Source organism: Macrotis lagotis, chromosome 4 (assembly GCF_037893015.1).
Source record: "Macrotis lagotis isolate mMagLag1 chromosome 4, bilby.v1.9.chrom.fasta, whole genome shotgun sequence".
Classification (NCBI taxonomy): domain Eukaryota; kingdom Metazoa; phylum Chordata; class Mammalia; order Peramelemorphia; family Peramelidae; genus Macrotis; species Macrotis lagotis.
In genome coordinates this window covers 197286021-197307342 of record NC_133661.1, presented here as the reverse complement: position 1 = coordinate 197307342, position 21322 = coordinate 197286021, and the positions used below count along the sequence as shown (strand labels likewise).

At 32.6% G+C, this 21322-nt stretch overlaps 1 protein-coding gene across 1 annotated transcript in view; it reads right to left on the bottom strand.

The window, feature by feature from the left end:
- Window positions 1-21322, bottom strand: part of SPRED1 (sprouty related EVH1 domain containing 1) — a 136178-nt gene that overhangs the window by 23361 nt on the left and 91495 nt on the right. Inside the window, exons 3-4 of the mRNA XM_074235073.1 lie at window positions 13892-14060; window positions 12426-12475 (exon numbers count right to left, since the gene is read on the bottom strand). Of these exons, the coding sequence (XP_074091174.1) occupies window positions 12426-12475; window positions 13892-14060 (219 nt within the window). The remainder of the gene's footprint in view (window positions 1-12425; window positions 12476-13891; window positions 14061-21322) is intronic.

The window sequence follows — 21322 nt, the reverse complement described above, 5'->3', positions numbered from 1 at the left end:
TGGATTTGAACTCAGGTACTCCTGACCCCAGGGCCAGTGGTCTATCCACTGCTTCACCTAGCTGCCCCTCATTCATTCATTCATTTTAATAATAGTCTTCTCTTGATAGCTGTTGAATTTATATTGGATAGTTTATGATATAAATATATACTTTGGTGGTGTCTTGTTAGAATAGCTTTTATAGTTGCCTTTTGCTCTAATAAAATGTTTTTAAAATAGTCATCAAATGCATACTGGGTTCTAACATTCTCTAAACTTTGCAATTAATTGTGTGAATATAAAGATGTAGTCTGCTATAGAATATTGTTTGCAAGTCTATGTGTTTAGCTGAATGCAGTGAGCAGAACCAGAAGAACATTGTACCCATAAACAGCAACACTGTGTGATGATCAACTACAATGGACTTGCTTATTTTAGCTGTACAGCAATCAAAGACAATTCTAAAGGACTTGTGATGAAAAATATCATCCACATCCAGAGAAGGAACTATGGAATCGAATGTAAACCAAAGCTTACTCTTTTCAATTTTTAAAATCTGTTTTGTTTTTTTTTCCTTTTCACGCTTTTGTTTTCTTCTTTTTGTTCTGATTTTTCTTTCGAAACATGCCTAATATGAAAATATGTTTAACATAGTAATATATGTATAACCTAATTAGATTGCTCTCTGTTGGGGGAGGGAGGAGAGAAGGGAGAAAAATGTGGAACTCAAAAAAAAAATCTTGCCAAAGGTAGCTTTCAGCTACCTTTGTATACAATTGGAAAAATAAGTTAATTAATTTAAAAAGAAAAAAAGAAATGTAAGAGAACATGTCTTTCAGAATTAAAAAAAAAAAAGGCCGACTCTTCTTTTCTCATGTTTTCACTAAGGATACTCTCCATTCATGTTTAATGTGATGTCAAGAGAACATGAAGAAGGTTCCCAGTATTTTGGGTGGGTTCTCATCACAAACTTATTTGAAGAGCCCAGACAAGCATCATACTGGATGAATAGGCATGGATAGATTACAATCTACAAAACTGGAGAGAATATTCACATTGATAAAAAGAAACAAAATGAATAAAATGGGCCTACAGATCTATTTTAATATGACTACTGCTGCCTTACTACTGTGGCGAAACACAGCCTCTGTAGGCAAGGTCTCGAGTATCTCCAATCTGTTAAATGGGGGGCCTGGACTTGTAAGGTTCCATCCAGCGTTAGGTCTATGATCCTCTGATCCTGTGGAATGCCTCAACAAGAAAAGCCAAGAGCTCAGAATCTACCTGAGTGAACAAATAAATGCCTGTTCATCTTGCCAAACAGAGAGGAAAGGTAGCCAATGACTGGCTGATCTAGATTATAAGCAACTCTGCACCATCTCACAGAGTAGGTAAATAAAAAATGAATCACTTCATAAAGTAGTAGTGGCCAGAAAAACCACATGGAGATAAAACTGTTGAGACCCAATTAAGCCATCATTCTGAGAGATTTTGAGGATAAAATTAGATTAAAAAAAAGAAAACAACAATGCAGTCAAAATGCCTATAATACAGGGGGATCCCCCCCAATCAATGATAAATTTGGATTTTAATGTTAGTCTCAACCATCCTCCAAAAAAATGTAGAAATAGCAGTAAAAGAAAAAAAGATACAAAAAATATCCGATCCAGATAAGGTATAGATAATCGGGGCATTGAGGAATTGGTTTTAAAGTTATCTGTAAAAAGTGAAGTACTGTTTATTAGAAAGGTTTTCATACCTGTTTGGAATGTTGTAGGAAAAAAAATCACTATGAAAAATGTGATTACTAACCTTTCTTAGCTTTTGCAAACAATATTCTTTTGCAGGCTACATCTATATATTCACAAATAAACCATAAAGTTTAGAAAATACAAGAATATATTGTATTTGATGATCATTTTAAAAAATATTTAATTTGACAGAGCAAAATGCAGCCTGAAAGGCTACTCCAACAAAATGTCACTGATGTCTATGTTCAGATCATAAAAGATTCCATTTAAATGTAACATAACTCTGATAATTATGATTATTGCTATCAAATGAGAAAATGTCAAAGGCATTTGTCACTGTCACCATGAAGGACAGCATAGATTCCAGATGCTCATTTGTGTATGACATTGTGCTTGTATCTGCTGAATTGAAGTGAACTGAATCATGCCTCAAAATATTTCATAATGTACTAAATTATATAACTAATCATTCAAGAATTTGACATGACTATCTACAAAGGATAAACTAAAGTGGAAGAGATACACTTATTGCAAGGCTGTATGCAGCTGGATAAACAATCCTTAGATTTGGTGATCCTTTAGTACATATACCTTAAGTAAATGAAATCCTGAATTGGAGGCTAAAAAAGAAACTGGATTACAGTTGGGAAATTGTCTAGTGCTTTCAACAACACAGATACAACCCTTCAAATAATTAACACTATTATTTTTCTTGTGATGCCATACAACTGTTTAAATGCATAATACCACAATTATCAAAGAATCAAAATTATGAGCCATTCAAAGGACAAAGGGAATGAATAGGCTACACAACATTACCAATGAGAAATCCTGTTAAAAAGTAGAATTAGAATGTCAGAAATTTATGAATCTGAAAAGGAAGTTCTGCTATGTAGCTAGTATGAGGTAAAAAAAAATAAAAAGTTCATAAAAAAGCTTAGGGAGACAGTATGTTGAAACTGAGAGAGCAAAGACTGTGGAATCAGGTCTCTGATTTGAATTCTGCTTCTCACATGATTTAACCCATATGAACGTGAGCAAGTCACAACCTCCCTGGACCTCAGTTTTCTCATTTGTAAACCAAAGGCACTGGGCTGGATAGACAGGGATCCTTCTCAGCTCTAAATTTACATTTATGAAAATAAATGGTATCCACATAATACCAAAAGGTCTCTAGAGGATTGGTCCAGGTATACTGGTGGAACTTTTGGACAGATGATGGGAAGACAGACCTGAGCAGGCTATGATAGGAGGTGCTACTGTAAAGAGGGTTCCTTATTGGTGAGATTACAGATCTGTAAGACATGGACAGGCAGGAATGTCCCTGAAAGGCCTCAATGATTTGGTTTGACATGACACTGAAATGGAAAACAAAGACCCATACTCCACTGATAGGTTGAATGTAATAAATAAATAAATAAATACATAAATCATGTTTCCTAATTGACTGACTATCCTACTGATCCTATTGAACTCTCACTTGACCACATGAAATTTAGGAAATTGCACTTAGTTCTTAGCATCATATTTTAGAAAGGATATGCCCAGAATAACAATAGCAACTCACTTTTAGATAGCATTACTAAGTGCGGGTCATTGTAATAAGTGTTTCACAAATATCTTACTTTATCCTCTTAACAATTCCTGGGATCTAGGCACTATTATTATTCCCACTTTACAACTGAGGAAACTAAGATGAAGAGAGGATGACTTTCCCAGGGTCACAGCTACTAAGTGTCTGACTCCAGGATAAGTATTCTTTCCACTATATCACCAAGCTTTCTACAAGACCATGAAGAGGACAATGAAGGGATTGGGGACAATGCCAAATGAGGATCTATCTAAAGAAGTTGAGAATTGTTTAGTCTGGGCATAGTGGAAATGTGACAATCAACTTCAAGAATTTGAGGCACTGTCACGTGCAAGAAAGATTGGACTGTTTTTACCTAATATAACAGGAAGTCACTAACCATTATCTATATTGCTTTAATAACCTGGGGCAAATAATAATGAAAAAATCCATTTCCTCATGCTACAAGTCTGATTTTCAATTTCTTTAAAACTCTGCAAAGGGTGTTAGGGTGTTGCAAAAAGAGTTTCAGGTTTAACACATACACAAAAAAATTTTCCTAGTGATCAAAAATATCTCAAAAAAACAAGTGGGTTGATTTACAGAATAGTAAGTTCTCAGTCATCAGAGGCATTCAAGCAGAGGTTACATAGCTTCACTTACAGTGAAAGGTAACTTGTTATTCTATTTTGCAGTCCACTGTTTTTTGGATAGGACTGTTTATTAGAAAGGTTTTCATACCTGTTGGGAATGTTGTAGGAAGTTTTCTTGTTCAAGTACAGGCTGGTCTAGATGATCACTGAAATCCCTTTCAAGTATTTAATAAACACCCACAATATATGTGAGGGGTTCTGTGAAGTGCCATGAGGTAATAAAAAGAAAATTGTCCCTGATCTAATGAAGGTCAAAATTTAACATCAAGGGTTTCAAAACATTTCCTCAGACTTAAGGGAGCTTAAAAAAAAAGACAACAAAACCCAAAACAACTTTAGATACTATACACTATTTTATAGAAACATTTTATTTTTTTAATTTGGAGTATAGTAAATAACTATAGATTGTTGTTCTTACTCAGTTGTATAATGGATTGCAATAATCTCATGTTGATATTTTAATTTTAAACCACTTGATAAACAGAGACTATTTTTTACTTAAATTTTAAAGTGATTTACAAGTTGTAACTACAAATATTGAAAGCATACAAAATAAGATAAGAAACATTATGAGTACTACTGAAATTCAAGTGTCAAATTCAAAATCACTGTCTCAAAAGTTTTAGTTTTGTTTTAAATTTTATAGTTTAAAATTGTGTATGATATAGGAGACATAACATATTACACTTCCTTATATTAATTATTAACTTTGAATCAAGGAGTCAAGCTATAAACAAAATATATGCAGTTAAGAAGGACAAAAGATTTCCAGAAGGAAACTGAGAAATTAGATGTTGAATTTGACAGAATCCTGTCCTTCAAGACAAATTAACATACAATTTTGATAATTGATTTCTGGTTTTTTTTTGGCCTTTTTTTTGTTGTTTTTGTTTTTTGTTTTGCAAGGCAAATGGGGTTAAGTGGCTTGCCCAAGGCCACACAGCTGGGTAATTATTAAGTGTCTGAGACCGGATTTGAACCCAGGTACTCCTGACTCCAAGGCCAGTGCTTTATCCACTGAGCCACCTGGCTTCCCCGATACTTGATTTCAATACAAAAAGACAGAAGTTAGAAGATGAAAATTTCCTTGGAAAATATTGACTGTAGATCAAGAAGTCAAATGTACTACTCAATAATTCATGCTTGCAAATCATAGATTTTTTTTTTCAGAAACTGGAAGGGGTAACTACACTGATTGTGTCACAGTTTCTCAGAGTGTAGGCAACTTGTCTAAAGTCAAAGTTAATAAGCAGGCATCTTCTGAATTTTCAGTCCAGTTCTTTCTACTGCACTGTGCTGTACTGATAATTCAAAAAATAACTTCAGCCCAGCAAATGCACAATCTTGCCCTACTGGCAATAGGATGGTCAAGGACAACATTAGGTGAGACCACAAGTTAAATAATAAGATATTCAAAGGAGTAAGGAAATACTATTTATCCAAATAGCTAAAGTTAGACTAACTGGTCTGAGATTCAATTATACTAGGTTGTAGAGTATTTGTAAACACAGAAAAGCAACAAACAGATATATCAAATGGAACCAATCTCAAAATATTCCAATGCTTAATTATAATGGGATAGATACATTTAGAACCCACCATCTATGTAATTCAATGTACAATGTGAGAAAATGGTAATTATGATATTTTAAAAAGATAAAAATGGGTTTTGTAGTTGGAGCTGAATAAACTTGGGTTAAAGAGAACTATATCATACTAGCAGAGATGGGTTACAGTCAGCTAGTCTTGGCTCAGGGCTGACTGGAAATTTTCAGTGTGAGCATTTAAATCTCACATTAAACCTAAATGTCTTAGATTTTCTAGGCATTAAAACTGGAGAACATGCTAATAACAGAGATTAAACAAATGTATATTATGCATACTTTTCTTTTTCTGGAGAGACAAATTTTAATTTACCAATATGCCCCTGACTAAATACAACACAATTTTAAAAGGACTCAGGGATTCTCAGGATACTTTAAGACCATTTTCTAACTCCCAACTGGAAAAGATCAAACACATTGTTTTTAATCCAAAAGGATGACCAAGAAAAACAACTAGTATTTCATATTATTTTATCATCTCTATAAAAAAAATCTTCATGAGAATGGTTTATAAACACACATTAGTATATTGTTAATGAAAATAAAAGATAGCAGATTTCTGGAGCCAATTTTGTACAACAGACTATATTAACTTTATTGTGACACAACTAAGAGGTGTCTAGAAATTCTACTATGCTCTTAATTGATTTTAAAGAAGTATTTGACTCAGGAGAACAAAAAGAAGCCTTGGAGATTGCTTTCAAATAAATAATTTCCTTCCATACACATATTAAATTCATAAAGAACTATTAGCTCCTGATTGCAGATGGTGCACAAATTTCAATGATCCCTGTAATAATATAAAGTTTCACTGAAATCCTTAGCAAAGCAATCAGTATTAACTATACTAAAAAAAACTCCAATTAGATAAAAAAAAACTTATTGCCCAAATTAGTTCCACATCGCCCAGACAGGTAACTTTTTAATTAATTTATCAACTGCACATTGAAATTTGTGGTGCTTTCCCTGGTTCCCAAACTACTCATTAAAAGACAGAGAAAAGCAATATTTTTCTGATGATGTTCTATGGCTATGAAACTTGAATACTACAATCCTGGAAATAGGTTTGCAAAGGTGCAAAGGAAAAGACATATGAGCAATATAAGTAGGCTATGGCACATTACAAAAAAAAATGACTTACATGGCATTAAAGACATGTATAATCAAAAAGGGTGAGTCTGTAATATAATTTAAAATGGGAAGCTTGAGAGGAACATTGGGTAGTGCTGAGTTCACAGAACAAGAGATGAATTCTTCTAGGATGTAAATTGTTTGGCTGCAAATATGAAGTTCATATAATGACATAAACTTATTGGAGAAAATGAAGATAACCAGAATATATGACTTTGTAATTTTCAGTTTATTAAAGATAACCCTATACCAATGGGGAGGGGGGGGGAGCAATGAGGCTGACTTTCCTGGGGTGGTTAGGTGGTGCAGTGGATAGCGGTCCTGAAGTCAGGAGTTCAATCTGTTCTCAGACATTCAATAATTACCTAGCTGTGTGACCTTGGGCAAGTCACTTAACCTCATTGCCTTGAAAAAACAAAAAACAAAAACCAAAAAAACCTATCATTTTACTTTGCTGTAATCCAAATATAGTACTACAAAGTACTCCACAACTAATCTGTCAAATTAGAAATAGCTCAGAACACAGTGCTTATTAGGAAAATATGGCCAAAGTTATGAATGTTATTAATTGCAAGTATAGCATTTTAAAAAAAGGTTATTCAAATAAATTACTGCTAGAAAAGGCAGTGTGTATTTAATCAATAGTTAGGTTTTTTTTAGGTTTTTACAAGGCAAACGGGGTTAAGTAGCTTGCCCAAGGCCACACAGCTAGGTAACAGTTAAGTTTTAAGTAAAAAAGAATCATTTTTTAAAGAGTAATGAATGAAAATATATTTTAGTAATAGCTTCCCAAGTCTGTGGAGAGAATAATTTTATAAAAGTAAAGGACTCCAGGCATACTGAATCTTAACTGTAATTATGCTTCCTTTCCACTCAATAGATGTAATTCAACATACAACTCTAACTCTTTAATCAAGAGAAGAAGCTCTGAATACCACTGAGTCACTTTTTGCCTGTACTTGTATATTTTACTTTTGTGCTTCTCTTTAAACTAAAATAGTTATTGGAGGGCTATGACTCTCCCTTTCCCTAATCCTAACAGTAGTAGATTTTAGAAACAGGATTATGAAATAACTGTTACAGAGGATTAAATGTCTGAAAATCTGGGCAGCATCTTGTCAACAGGTTAATGAAGTTTCTTCTCACCCACCCCCCTACCCCTTTTAAAGACTATCCACATGAATAGGTATTAACATTACAATCTTATTTCCTTATAGAGAGGGTAGAGATTTGGAGGCATACTAAAAGACCATGAATATGGAAAATATTCAGTAAATTATTGCACAATTTCTTAATTAAAAAAGGTCACATTGTTTTTTTTATTAATTTTGATCTTACATCTCTCACTCATACACACACACACAAATGAAGGTATTTACATGAGTCTTTTTTTTATTACAGGGTTATAAACACCTAAAAAATACCACTTAATGGAAAACTGACATAATCCAAAGTAAAGCATTCCTACTTTTATGTATTATATAAGTTGGAGAACATGAGTTTAAATAAAAAACAATTCTCTGGGAAGAACAGAAGCACAGAACACGCAAAAAAAAAAAAAGCTATCTATACAGATGTGCATTTGCCTTGTCTTCAAATGCCCAAAGCAATTATATACCTTCTAAATTCAATTCTTTTAACCCCATAGCCAGCAAAGCAAAACATTGGCTCAGATCAGAATCTGCATAGTCTATAAAGTAATGCATGCCAGTTTTTAATGCACAACGGAAATCTGGTTTGCTCCCAGCTGCTGGAATAATAATTATTGTCCTATGGTTGCTAAGAGATTCTTTAACTTTTTTTCCTTAAGACTACTAAAACATTTCTGTGTGCAAAGCAAAAAGTAGGCTGGGGAAAGCAATAAAATGACTCCAGCTGTAGATGTCCAACTGAACTCAAAGCCAGATGACAGTTGTAGAGAAAATGAAAACCAGACTTAGCTGCTCTCTTCTTCAAAGATTTTCTCTTCACTTTTCCCCTTCTCTCAATTCTGAAAACACTTTAATAATATTCTGTTCCAACTAAATAAATGATTATGAAGAAGAGATCAGAGACCACAATTACTCTTAAGAACTCACTTCTTTTAGTCTATTCCATGAGGCTATAGTTTCCTTCTCCTTGGTTAAAAATAGCAATGCAAGATTTAGGCAATTATTACTTCATTTAAATAGAGATTAAAAACTTTAGTAATCTTCTGAGTTTAAAATAACCTTTTTTCTTTTAGGTTTGACCACAAACTTGCAATATAACATTCAATATTCAAGTTATGTTATGTATATTTTTACCTAGATTGTAATATCTTCATTAAAATATAATATTTAATTGATGTATTTTCTGCCCCTTAAATGAGCTTTGTTCCAAAATTACAGCACAAAATCTTTTTTGTTTGGGCATTTATGAATGACACAATTGATGATGGTGCAATGTGGGAAAAGGTAGTTCAGCATATTAGAAAACAATGGTTAACTATAAACCATGAAAACTGACAGGAAAACAAATTTTTTAATTCTTTTTATTCTTCTACATAAAGTTGGGGAAATTTTAAAATAAAAAACGTTTTGTATAAATGGGGAAAAAAAGAATTCAGTAACCACTTTTTATTGTCTGGAATAAGGTTATATAGTTAAAAATGTAGTTAGTTACATCCTAAATCATCAAAACAGATTTTATAGAAACTATAGGGTCACACAACATGCAGACAAAAATCAACTTGAAATCTGCAGAGTTCTTTGTGAATTAAGGTAAGATTATACTTATAACCAGGAATACCATAAAACTCATTTGTGAGAAAGCTTCATTCTTTCAACTTTGTCTCTAGACAGAGATCCTCGTTAAATGTTACCTCTGCAAATCAGTACATGAAAAATTCACATCCTGCCTGCCTGCAGCAAAACCACTTAAAACAATAGAAGCAAATCATAGTCCTTTTTACCACTTTGGCAGAAAAATTATAATTCCTAATCCTGACAAAGATTAAGTCAGTTAAGCATGTCTTAGGGTCAAAGGAGAAAAGATGTCAATTTCTTGTTTAAGACCAATTGAGTCTCCTCTTCCATTTGCCTGAAGCATGAAATTTGAGATTTTCTACTTCTATAACTTCAAATCTATTGTGAGATGAGCTTTGTAGATTCCTGATCATTCCGATATACCTGAATAATAAGCTTCAATGTTAGAACTTGCAGCCTTGTAAGGTTAAAAAAATAGTAAAATGTATCTTAAAACAAGCATAGACCAACGTTCTTTTCTTTTTTAAATATAAAGACACTAATTAGCTCATTAAAAAGCTTAAGAAAGAGAATGAGTAAAAAAGTGCATTCAAGCTTCATTCCCGGATAATCTTTTAAAGAATCAAATACCACAAGTTTAAGAGTAAACTGAATCATAAGTAAGAGTGAAAATATTATATTTATCCTGAAGGAGCTTATTATCTAAACTTCCAAAAAATATCACTTTTTTGTCACAAAAATCTCTGGTTATAAAATTAAAATTTCCTTAGGAAATTTTTAATGTTACCTACATTAGAAATGGAGACATTAAGTTTTTTAAAAATTTATCCCTGTAATAGATTTAAAATCTTCCACTATTTGTCATTTTAGTTGAAAATTAAAGATAAGCTTTTGCAAATGGAAGTCAGAGAAAGTATGGGCAATTTGTCTATCAATCTCTATCTTGGTCAGGTCTTACAGAGAGACAATTAGCTGGGCCCATAATTTAAAAGAAGGAAGGAATAAAGTGAGTGTAGAAGGGGAACATTATTAAGTATTTTCAATGACCCTAAGATTCAATTTGAATAAAAAAATCTGCTTTTTAAAAAAAGTTTTAAATACTTTTTTGGTATTTATATCAAAAATCTATATAGACTACAAGAATCTCCAAACAATCAAAATGATATGCATCCTGAAAAGGCAATGGAAAAATGCATGGTACAGAGAATAGTACATTGCCAAGGATGATTTATACACAAAAAAATGGCAGGAAATAATTTAGGTAATCTATAATCACAAAAGATGTGTTGGCCACATAACCTTGCCAAAGCAAGAGGATAAAGAGATGGACAAACTGAGTCTTGGGTTAGTACCATGAAATAATAAAAGGCCTATTGTTAGAAGTTTAAATAATCATTTTTTTGAAGAGGTTAAGAAGAAATTAATGTCAGATGCAAAATGATATTTCCATATATATGAATATATATATATATATATATATATATATATATAAAAAACTCACAGAAACTCTCCTCAACTTAAAAAAGAATGTCATCTTATTTGCTTATCATGCTGAATTTGTTAAATAATCTAGTTAAATCTGTTAAATAATCTGGTTCAGAATAATCATGTGAGGAGTTTTTCCTTCCCTTTGAAATAAAAGAATAGGGAGGTTTTATTATCTACAAGACAATGCAAACTTTTTATAAAGAAGTATTGCAAGGTGAAGAGATGCTGGTTCAACCATATTGAGTAACCTAATAATGTCAAAACTTCCTCATTTGTCAATATAAAGCAATAAACTTATTTCAAATTATGAAGAACAAAAACATACATAAACATACAAAAACATAAAAAAACATACAAAGCAAGAAGAAAATTTCTATGGTAAAAGTCAGAAACAAATGAGTGGAAAAGTTCAATTTTTAAAATAAAAAGATAATGATTGCCTTAATTTGAAAAAAGTTTCTAGGTCTTTTCCTCTGTGAATGAGAGCTTTTAATCCTTCTTGGTAGGTTCATTGGGATAAAGGAAATGAAAAACTGAGCTCAGGAGGTTAAATGGTGCTGTTCTCCTTAGGCATTCTGTTTTAAATCTTATTGCTGTTTCTTGGAAGGAGCAAGGGGGACTGGAGTCATTGTTGGACTCGGAAACAGAGAGACCTGGGTTTGAGATATGACTCTGATACTCAATATGTGCCCTAAGTAAGGCATTCAACTGCCTGTGTTCTAGTTTCCTCATTTGGAAAAAAGGAATTGTTAGGAAAGCATTCTGTGACTGGCCAAGTGAGTGAACAAATGTTAACCATGCATGTCTCTAATTCACTTCCCTGACTCTCTTGTTTATTTGTTTTGATTTTTGCAAGGCAATGGGGTTAAATGACTTGCCCAAGGGCCCACAGCTAGGTAATTATTAATTGTCTGAGGCTGGATTTGAACTCAGGTCCTCCTGACTCCAGAGCTAGTGCTCTCTCTACTGCACCATCTAGCTACCCACTCGACTCTTTCTTTTCCACCTTCTTTCCTAATTCATCTCTAACTTAGTTCCAGCAGAAAGTATGATTACAAACCAAAAAGAATATTTTCTTTCAATTCATTCTTTCAGAAACTTATAAAGGCTTCTGTAATGATTTTTTGAAAACGGGCAAAACAATGTTACTATGGATTATTTTATGGAACCTAAATATAAGCATAAGAGCATGAACCATGAGAAAATGAGATTTAAATAGAATTTTATCCATCTCTCTGTTAACTTCATAACTACAAAGAAATCAGAGAAAATCTTTGGGCTCAATATCTGCTGGAGGCTATGGAAAGTTAGACCCCTAGGCAGAATGCATACTTTAAAAACATTAAATATATTTTTAAAACTTTGCCTTTTTGTTTCTATTCTGTTGGCTATTACTTTATTACATTTAAAAATGATTCTGAATTAGCAATAATTAGCAAAAATAAATCCCCCAAAGAGCTGTTATTTTTGTACAGCACAATTACTAAGAAAAAAACAAAACCCATGAAAAGTATAATACTTACTGTAAAGCTATCTTCAGCTACTAGAACTTCATTTTGTGATGTTAGACAATCTAAGAAACAAAAGTAATAAGGAATTAGGCTAATTTGAATTTTTACACACATACACCCCCACACCTGATTCCTGTAGCATTCTACTACTAGAAATATAACTGTGACCTGGGTCACAAGGAATATATGACCCAAGCACTTAACTCCAGAAAAAATCAGTGGAAAATAATCAGTAATTTTCTTTCTGTTTCAAGGAAACAAACAGTTGTTGATTCCTTTACTATTTTTTAACCCCTGCATATTTCACTTTACTATTTTTTTACCTCTGCATATTTCACTAACTGATTGAGGCCATATTAGGTGAATTAAAGGTCTTCATATCACTGAGAATATAGGACTCAAATATGCTTAATAAAAATAATTTTATAGAGTATTATTCTGATTCATAAATCAGGGTTATATGTAAAATCTACCTAAATGATATATATAACTTAAATAACTTATGGGTTTTATACATATAAGTATGACCTTCCTTGTTAAAAATAGCATTAGTACTATAGAACGATGCAACAAATATATTGAAGTTAAAATAAAGAGGAATTAAGTGACAATATATAATGATACATTAATGACAAATGACACACACACATACGTGTGTGTGTGTATATATATATATATATATATATACACACACACATATATATGTATATACGTATAAAAGAAGTTGGTGGGAGTAATGTGGTATACCTGAAATGATATTAATTTGCTTAACTCACTTGTGTCCCCAAAAAGATTGCTCTTTTTAAATTTGTAATTCTATGATTGAATCTACTACTCTTCAGTTAATTTATCTGCTCCATTCAAACATATAATGAATTGGGACACAGTCTGTCACAGACTACTGTTCAAACTACTTTTTTGTCAATTAGATATAGTTGAAAATTAAATGGCATCTTAGGGTAACTTTTCTACTTTTTGAAAGTTTGTTAAAAGTTTTTAAAGGGACTCATTTTTGTTTATAAAACTTAATTTAGCTTTACATGAAAGTTTCTTCCCACTTATAATGTTTAAAAAGCGAATGTTCTATATGCCAGAATTCTTCCTTTCAAGTTATGAAAACAGGGTTAAAGTTACCCATTAACAAAAAGAAAATGTTTCTTGACATTTTAATGAACAATGATGTTTGTAGACACAAGGCAGCATGATATGGTGAATAAAGAGATGATACCTTGTAATTAGGAGACTTGAATTATCTTTTGTTATGATTATGTGATAAACTATTCTTGGAGTTTTTCCATATTTGGTATCTATTAAAGGAAAAGGTCAGTCATAATAATTCTAAATTGACAGACAATATTGAAAAAAGGTCTCAGTACACCAGAAAACTTAGTTATTTTAAAATGTAAAACTTAGGTTAACTTTTGAAGGTCCACTGGGGTAATGGACAAATTAAGGGAGAATGTAGCCATAAAACCTACCTTGAGAAATATCCTCTATAGCTCTTCGAATACCTCTGTCAAAAGCTCTTGCATCAGCAGGACTTTGAAAAGTAAGGCCAAACTTTTTGTCATCAATCTTCCAGTGATGAAAGGTTGGGGTGACCTTGTTGTAAATGAGGTCCTTTTTTAGCATACATTCTAAAACCACCTGCCAGGAATAAAAATCCTAAGTTACTGCACTCATACTGAAGGTATCTAGTAGACTGTTCAAATTGAGGTGTGTGGGTAGTACAGATAAACACATTGTCAAATAACGTATTTTAAAAAATTCAAAACTATTTAATATTCAGACTTTATCAAATAAATTCAGAAATGAAGTAAGGTTCAGAATATGCTTTAGGGATATTATGTTTAAAATATATTATTTTAAAAGCACAGTGATACATAAGTTAAAACATTTTTCTTAAAAAATCATGAGCATTACTCTAAATCATTAATTATTAGAGAAATGCAAATTAAAGCTTTTCTGAGGTACCACCTCACACCTCTCAGATTGGCCAGCATGACCAAGAAGGATAATGATCATTGTTAGAAGGGATGTGGGAAATCTGGGACACTATTACACTGTTGGTGGAGCTGTGAACTCATCCAACCCTTCTGGAGAGCTATTTGGAACTATGCCCAAAGGGCAACAAAAATGTGCATACCCTTTGACCCAGCAATACCACTACTGGGTCTATACCCCGAAGAGATGAGGAAAAAAGGGTAAAAACATTACTTGTACAAAAATATAACAGCCCTGTTTGTGGTGGCAAAGAATTGGAAATCCAGTAAATGTCCTTCAATTGAAGAATGGCTTAGCAAACTGTGGTATATGTATGTCATGGAACACTATTGTTCTATTAGAAACCAGGAGGGATGGGATTTCAGGGAAACTTGGAGGGATTTGCATGAACTGATGCTGAGTGAGATGAGCAGAACCAGAAAAACACTGTACACCCTGCACCCTAACAGCAACATGAGAGTGATGTTCAACCTTGAAGGACTTGCTCATTCCATCAGTGCAACAATTGGGAACAATTTTGGGCTGTCTGCAAAGGAGAGTGCTATCTGTATCCAGATAAGGAGCTGTGGAGTTTGAACAAAGTACAAGGACTATTCCCTTTAATTTAGGAAAAAAAAACCAGATTGTCTTATTGTCTGATCTTGTTACATCTGAGAATTATGTTCTCTTTAAGGATATGATTTCTCTGTCATCACACCCAATTTGGATCAAGGTACAACATGGAAACAAAGTAAAGACTGACAGAGTGCTATCTGTGGGGTGGGGGTGGGGGGAGGGAAGCAAGATTGGGGGAAAAATTGTAAAACTCAAATAATATCTTTAATAAAAATAAATTTTAAAAAATCATGAGCATTAAAAAAAAGCACCTTGGATTAGAGGTACTAAGAAAATGCTAAAGAATATTTTATAGCATTTTAATTTGTAAATAACTGACAATTTATAATGTATTCCTTTCAAGAACCATGACTTGTTCTGAAAAATATATGCTATTTGTAGCTAGAATTCAATAGAATCAGTGCCAAAAAGGAAGAAAGATTTTATTATATAAACTGAGTTATCTTCCTAAAGAGAAATATAATTGGTTAATGTTTATTTTTACTCTGAGATTCAAAAAGATATTTAATCCTTCTGTGGGAGATAGGAGTGAAGGGAGAATTAATCAGACTACTCTTGATTCTTTCTTTTCCCTCAGCCCAAAAGGTTTTTCATCACAGGTATTGAGAAATAAATAATACAAACAAGGTGTTAAAGTACAAAGAAGAGTTCTTCCTTTGTTATTTTTCTGTGAGGTGTGAAGATCTACCTGATGAAAAATTAGAGGGTAGTTTGGCTAACCAAACATCAGCAATGTCTCTGGTAGTCTTTAACAAAAAGGAACCCCTTCCAGTTCTAGCATAGAGAAGAGAATTAGGATAAACAAGACAGAATTATAAGCCCTGGCAGGGAACGGTTATAGCTGTATACAGGGATTCAGAGATCTTGAATTGCCCAGCAGAGACACCATGCCTATATGAGAGCAAGATAAGGACACTGATAAGACAAGGTGACTAAGGCTCTGCAGTACTACAGTATGAGTTTCCTTGGCTATATTGTTCCTACATATGTGTCCCACTCTTTGTAGATATGCCTCAGCATTAGTGCTTATTCCTTCCTTCCTTCCTTCCTTCCTTCCTTCCTTCCTGTATGTGCCCACTGTTCTCATGGACACTGTATTTGTGGGCGAGTGGGCCCAAGGTTGATGTGGGAGGATATTTTGTAGTTATTGTTCTTACATTTCAGTAAATATTTCCTTTAAACTCACCATGTGCTAGCTATTAAAAGTAAGTAAAATAGTGGAGATGCTTGAGATAAAATTTTAGGAATGTGGATCTACCAATTATCCCCTGAACTAAGGATATTTTCTCCCCTGAGGAATCCTGCAGTAACTGAGAATTTGTTTGGCAGGAAGTCCCATGGAAGAGTACTTTAGTTACATGCATTAACTGCCTTGGATTCAATTTGTTGTAAATTAAAGGTTTGTACTCAAAAGTATAGTAAGAAGAGAGTTAAAACTTTTTTTTTAAATCTCAGGGTTTTTTCCCCTTTTTTTGGTGCATGCTATGCTTGGATGTTTGTCCTAAAAGTGTAAATTCCCAGAGTGTGGACTTATCTTTAAGTAAAAGAAGATTTTTATATTAGAACAGTCACTTAATAGTCACATTTTCACCAAAGACTTAAGCTTTAAATAAGAAATCTCATTAAGTACTTCCATATTTTAACAGATGCAATAATAAAATAAATTGCTTAGTGAAGGATGACTGTACAGATATCAAATCTGCCTGGAAGCAATGGAATAAAGGATGTGGTTTCATTTTTTTTGGATTGGACTTGTGTTTTCATCAATGTAGAGAGTACTTACTTGGAAAGGGACTCCCTCTACTAATATCAAAAGGTATCTGTTCTATAACTTAAAACAACTAACTGCCTTTGGGGTCTGGTCACCTGGTATACATATCAGAAGTCAATAGTCAAAGGTTGAAGAGGCAGTATGGTATGGTGAATAAAGAGATGATACCTTGTAATCAGGAGACTTGGATTATCTTTTTTACTATTGCTAATGAATTTTCTAATTTAATGCTGACAAAAAGCAGCTAATATTAAAAATATAATAACATATATGACAAGGCAAGAAGACACATTCAAATACTCTTGTCAAGAGTGAGATGAGAAAACATTTAGAAATTTATTACGTAATATAGAAAATTTACAATAATTGCAAATCCCTCTCTTTCAGTAGCATAACTGCTTTGTTAAAAATGAGACTAATATTTCAGGACTCTCATATAGCGACATTCAAAGAGATTATCTGTGGGTGTAGGCTATGTTCCCAGAGATGTGAACCACAGGAAACTGGTCTTATTTGTATTCTTCCAATCTCCATGATTATAACAGTAAATATGGGGGGGGGGGGGGCCTGGGGTAAGAGGGCATAGAGAAGGGGAAGTACTTTATTCATTTATATATTTATTTAGTTATCTTTAGTGTTTTGCAAGACAAATGGGGTTAAGTGGCTTGCCCAAGGCCACACAGCTAGGTAATTATTAAGTGTCTGAGGCTGGATTTGAACTCAGGTACTCCTGACTCCAGAGTGGGTGCTCTATCCACTGCGCCACTTAGCAGCCCCTGGGAAGTAATTTATATCTAAGAAACAATAAATTAATGAAAACTATTAAAATCATTTGGTTTCTAAAAAATTTCAGGATATCTAAAACATTATTAAATTAGGAAGCAGTTCAGAATCCTTCTACAAATGTTTCTCCATTCTAGCAAACAAATTAGAAAAGGTAAGTCTTTCAAATGTTCAGATGAGAACTTACCATACATATCAAATTTTAAATCCTCCTAAGCAATTTAGTTATAGCAATCTCCAGAAGTCTACAATTGCCAAATGACATATAATTGAGACCCTTTTCTGACAAAATATGTGCTATTTTATTATGTTTTAAAAAACTGAACAAGTTAGAGTTCCATCTAAAAAAAATATGTACTAACAAGCCATGCTATTTAATGTGAAAAGATGTCAAACTAATTTTAAAAAGTAAACACAAATTTTTGCATATACCTTTTATCTACAGAACTGAAAAAAACTTCTTATTTTGTTCAGATTTAAGAAACAAAATTACTTTTTAATAATCAGAATGAAGAAAAAACTAATTATTAGAAAAAGTCATTTCAAAATTCATAGAGGCAGAAAAACAAACTATTTAAGATTTGTCTTCCAATATTGCTGACCATTAAAGCAATTCTTACAGCCTTTTTTGATTCTAATATCATGAAAAGTAGAACAATATTTGAACCAAGCTGTACATTATATATTAGGAATTACTTTTTGTACTTAAGTAATGTTGTTTTTATTTTTTCTGCAGCTATAGCTTCAATTCACCATACAATATACAATTTACTTAGGAAACTGATATATAACTGATGAATGAATAAAAATTTATCAGAGGCATAAAACATTTGAATGCTTTGGTTCTTTTGTTAATTAAATACATTAAAAAGTAATTCCTCAATTTCCTCTCTCAATTTTAGGTTCCAATATTATATATTGAAAATTTATATCTGAAATTTGCTTTTGAGAACAGATGTTTACATTATGCCTATATTCAAAAGCCTGATAAGATGAACCCTTTTAAAGGTTTCTAGTTTAATCTATATGTTGCTTTCTAATATATAACATGGAATAATTATTGCTATTTTTGCACTAGTAGTTTTAGGAAACAGGAAAAGGGAAGACTTATAAACCAGAAAAGTCTTTGTAGTAGAAAAACAAAAGCAATAGAAGCAATTTCTACCATTAATATTTGATCACGGGAATACTCACAGCATTTACAGTCTATAATTACAAAATTTTATATCTCTTCATAGTTAATCTATTTGCTATTTCCAATGTAAATGTTCAATAAATATTGGTTTACTGACTGGATAGTCAACTATTTATGAATATCAATCATACTGTACTCAAAGCTAGAAAACAAAGTAAGTAGGAAAATTCTCCAAATGGTTTATTTGAGGGGCAGCTAGGTGGTCCAGTGGATAGAGCATGAGACCTGGAACCAGGAGGACCTGAGTTCAAATTTGATCTCAGACTTAAGTAACCTGGCTGTGTGACCTTGGGCAAGTCACTTAACCCCATTGTCTTGCAAAAAAGGCTTATTCTAGTCATGTGAGATCCATAATACTTAATGCATAATATAGAAAGAGAATGACACAACAGAGATGTAGCCTAAGAAAAGCAATGATATTCACAAAATATTTTAAGACTTGCATTAAGTACACCAGATCTCTTGTGCAGATCCTTGATTTAGACTGAAGTGGACAAAAATTACATAGAACGAAAATATACAGTTAGATGAGTACGCTGACAGAGGGCATACAATGAGGAAATTGTGAATCAAAGTATAAGTACTCATACCTAAATAATGTGTAGAATAAAATAATTTTAGAGACAAAAGGAATTTTTAGAGACCAAAGATGTCCAATCATCTCATTTTATAAGACAGAGTTAAGTGGTAAGGTCATAAAAGACATTTATATGATACATCAGCACAATATAGGGTCAGGAATAAAATCCTTATTTTTCCATGGCACTATGTTGATTCTTCTAACTAAGGAATAATTTCTAATTTCTACATAGAGGAGTTTAATATCACAAAATGGCTGACATATTTAACCAGTTGTAGAAGGGATACATGATTCTTGACAAATAATTATAATCTTGGAGACCAATACAGCCAGGTAAGTAATTTACTAAGTTTAAGAACTTAAGGATGCTGGTAGAGAAACAAACTTGCAGGCCAATATAGTGTCATTTACTAATTACTGATCTAGTAAAAGGAATTAGTTTACCTGACCTTCCTTAGGAGTTCTTTTTTTTTTTTTTTAGGTTTTTGCAAGGCAAATAGGGTTAAGTGGCTTGCCCGAGGCCACACAGCTAGGTAATTATTAAGTGTCTGAGACTGGATTTGAACCCAGGTACTCCTGACTCCAGGGCAGGTGCTTTATCCACTGTGCCACCTAGCGGGCCCCTTAGGAGTTATTAATAGGTTTGGTAATTCATTTATCAGGAAATATCTGATCCAAGAGGAAATGAATAATTAAAGCTATTTACTCTTTGCTGGCTTCCAGAGACTAATAACATAGTTTTTGAGATATTTAATTTATGCCTGTAATATCTGAAATCCAATCCAAGTTTATTAGTGAGAAACACTAATAGTTAAGTAAACTTCTTGCTGTGCTGGGAACTTCTCAAAACGTGTGAACATGATAGTCATTATAGTATGTTATTTAGGGTTCTATGACACTTGATGGCTAGAAAGAGAGTAAATACAAGTAAAAATAATCTTGATGGCTCCACTCTCCTATTTCATAGACAGATGTTCATATATTCTTTTGAAAAATGGTTACCTAATAGTTTACAATATAATCATTACGTAGTTATTAATTTTTATAAAGATGTCTGTTTTAGAATATTTCAATAGAGAGTGAGAATTTCCACATATATAGCAGAAGATAAAGAAGGCTGTATGGGAAATCATAAATATGTTTCATTATTGTTTGTTTTTTTAAAAGTATATGGTAGGGGGCAGCTAGGTGGCACAATGGATAGAGCACCAGACCTGGAACCAGGAGGACCTGAGTTCAAATTTGAACTCAGACACTTAATTACCTAGCTGTGTAGCCTTAGGCAAGTCACTTAACCCCACTGCCTTGCAAAAAACCTAAAAAAAAAGTATATGGTAATTCCACACATTGCTTTCAAAACAGTTCTTATCAATGCTTCATCCCAAGTTTGTTTAGATTTGTTTTTAACAAAATTTACATGAATCTGAAAACATAAAATCCATCAAATGTCAAAAACAAATTAAAGACTTGAAAAATTTTTAACTTGGAGAAATAAAAAAATCAATCTAAGAGAGAAACTATTATATGAATTGTGTTTTATTATATTTTGTAAAACATACATAATTATCTGGTAGAATATGCAATTATCTTTTACCACCTGGTTGTCTTTCCCTTCCCAGTAACCTGTTTGAAGATGAAAGTGAGTTTCATCATCTGCTTTGTGGGATCATAACTGGTCATAGTGCTCAATCTGAGATAGGTGCTGTTTAATACCATTTTCAAATATGTTGTTGTAATCATTATGAATATGACTCTCCAAGTTCATGGAAGAATGTTTTTTAAAAAATAAATCCTGGTAGCAATAACAACAACAAAATATCACCATTTATCATCAAACCTTAATTTGGTCATCAAGTTCTAATTAAAGAGTATGAAAAATATTGTCCCTTTTAAAGACTAAAACAGGATAGAACTACTGGTTTCAATAGTTCTGAACATTAATTTAAAATTATGGTGTGTAT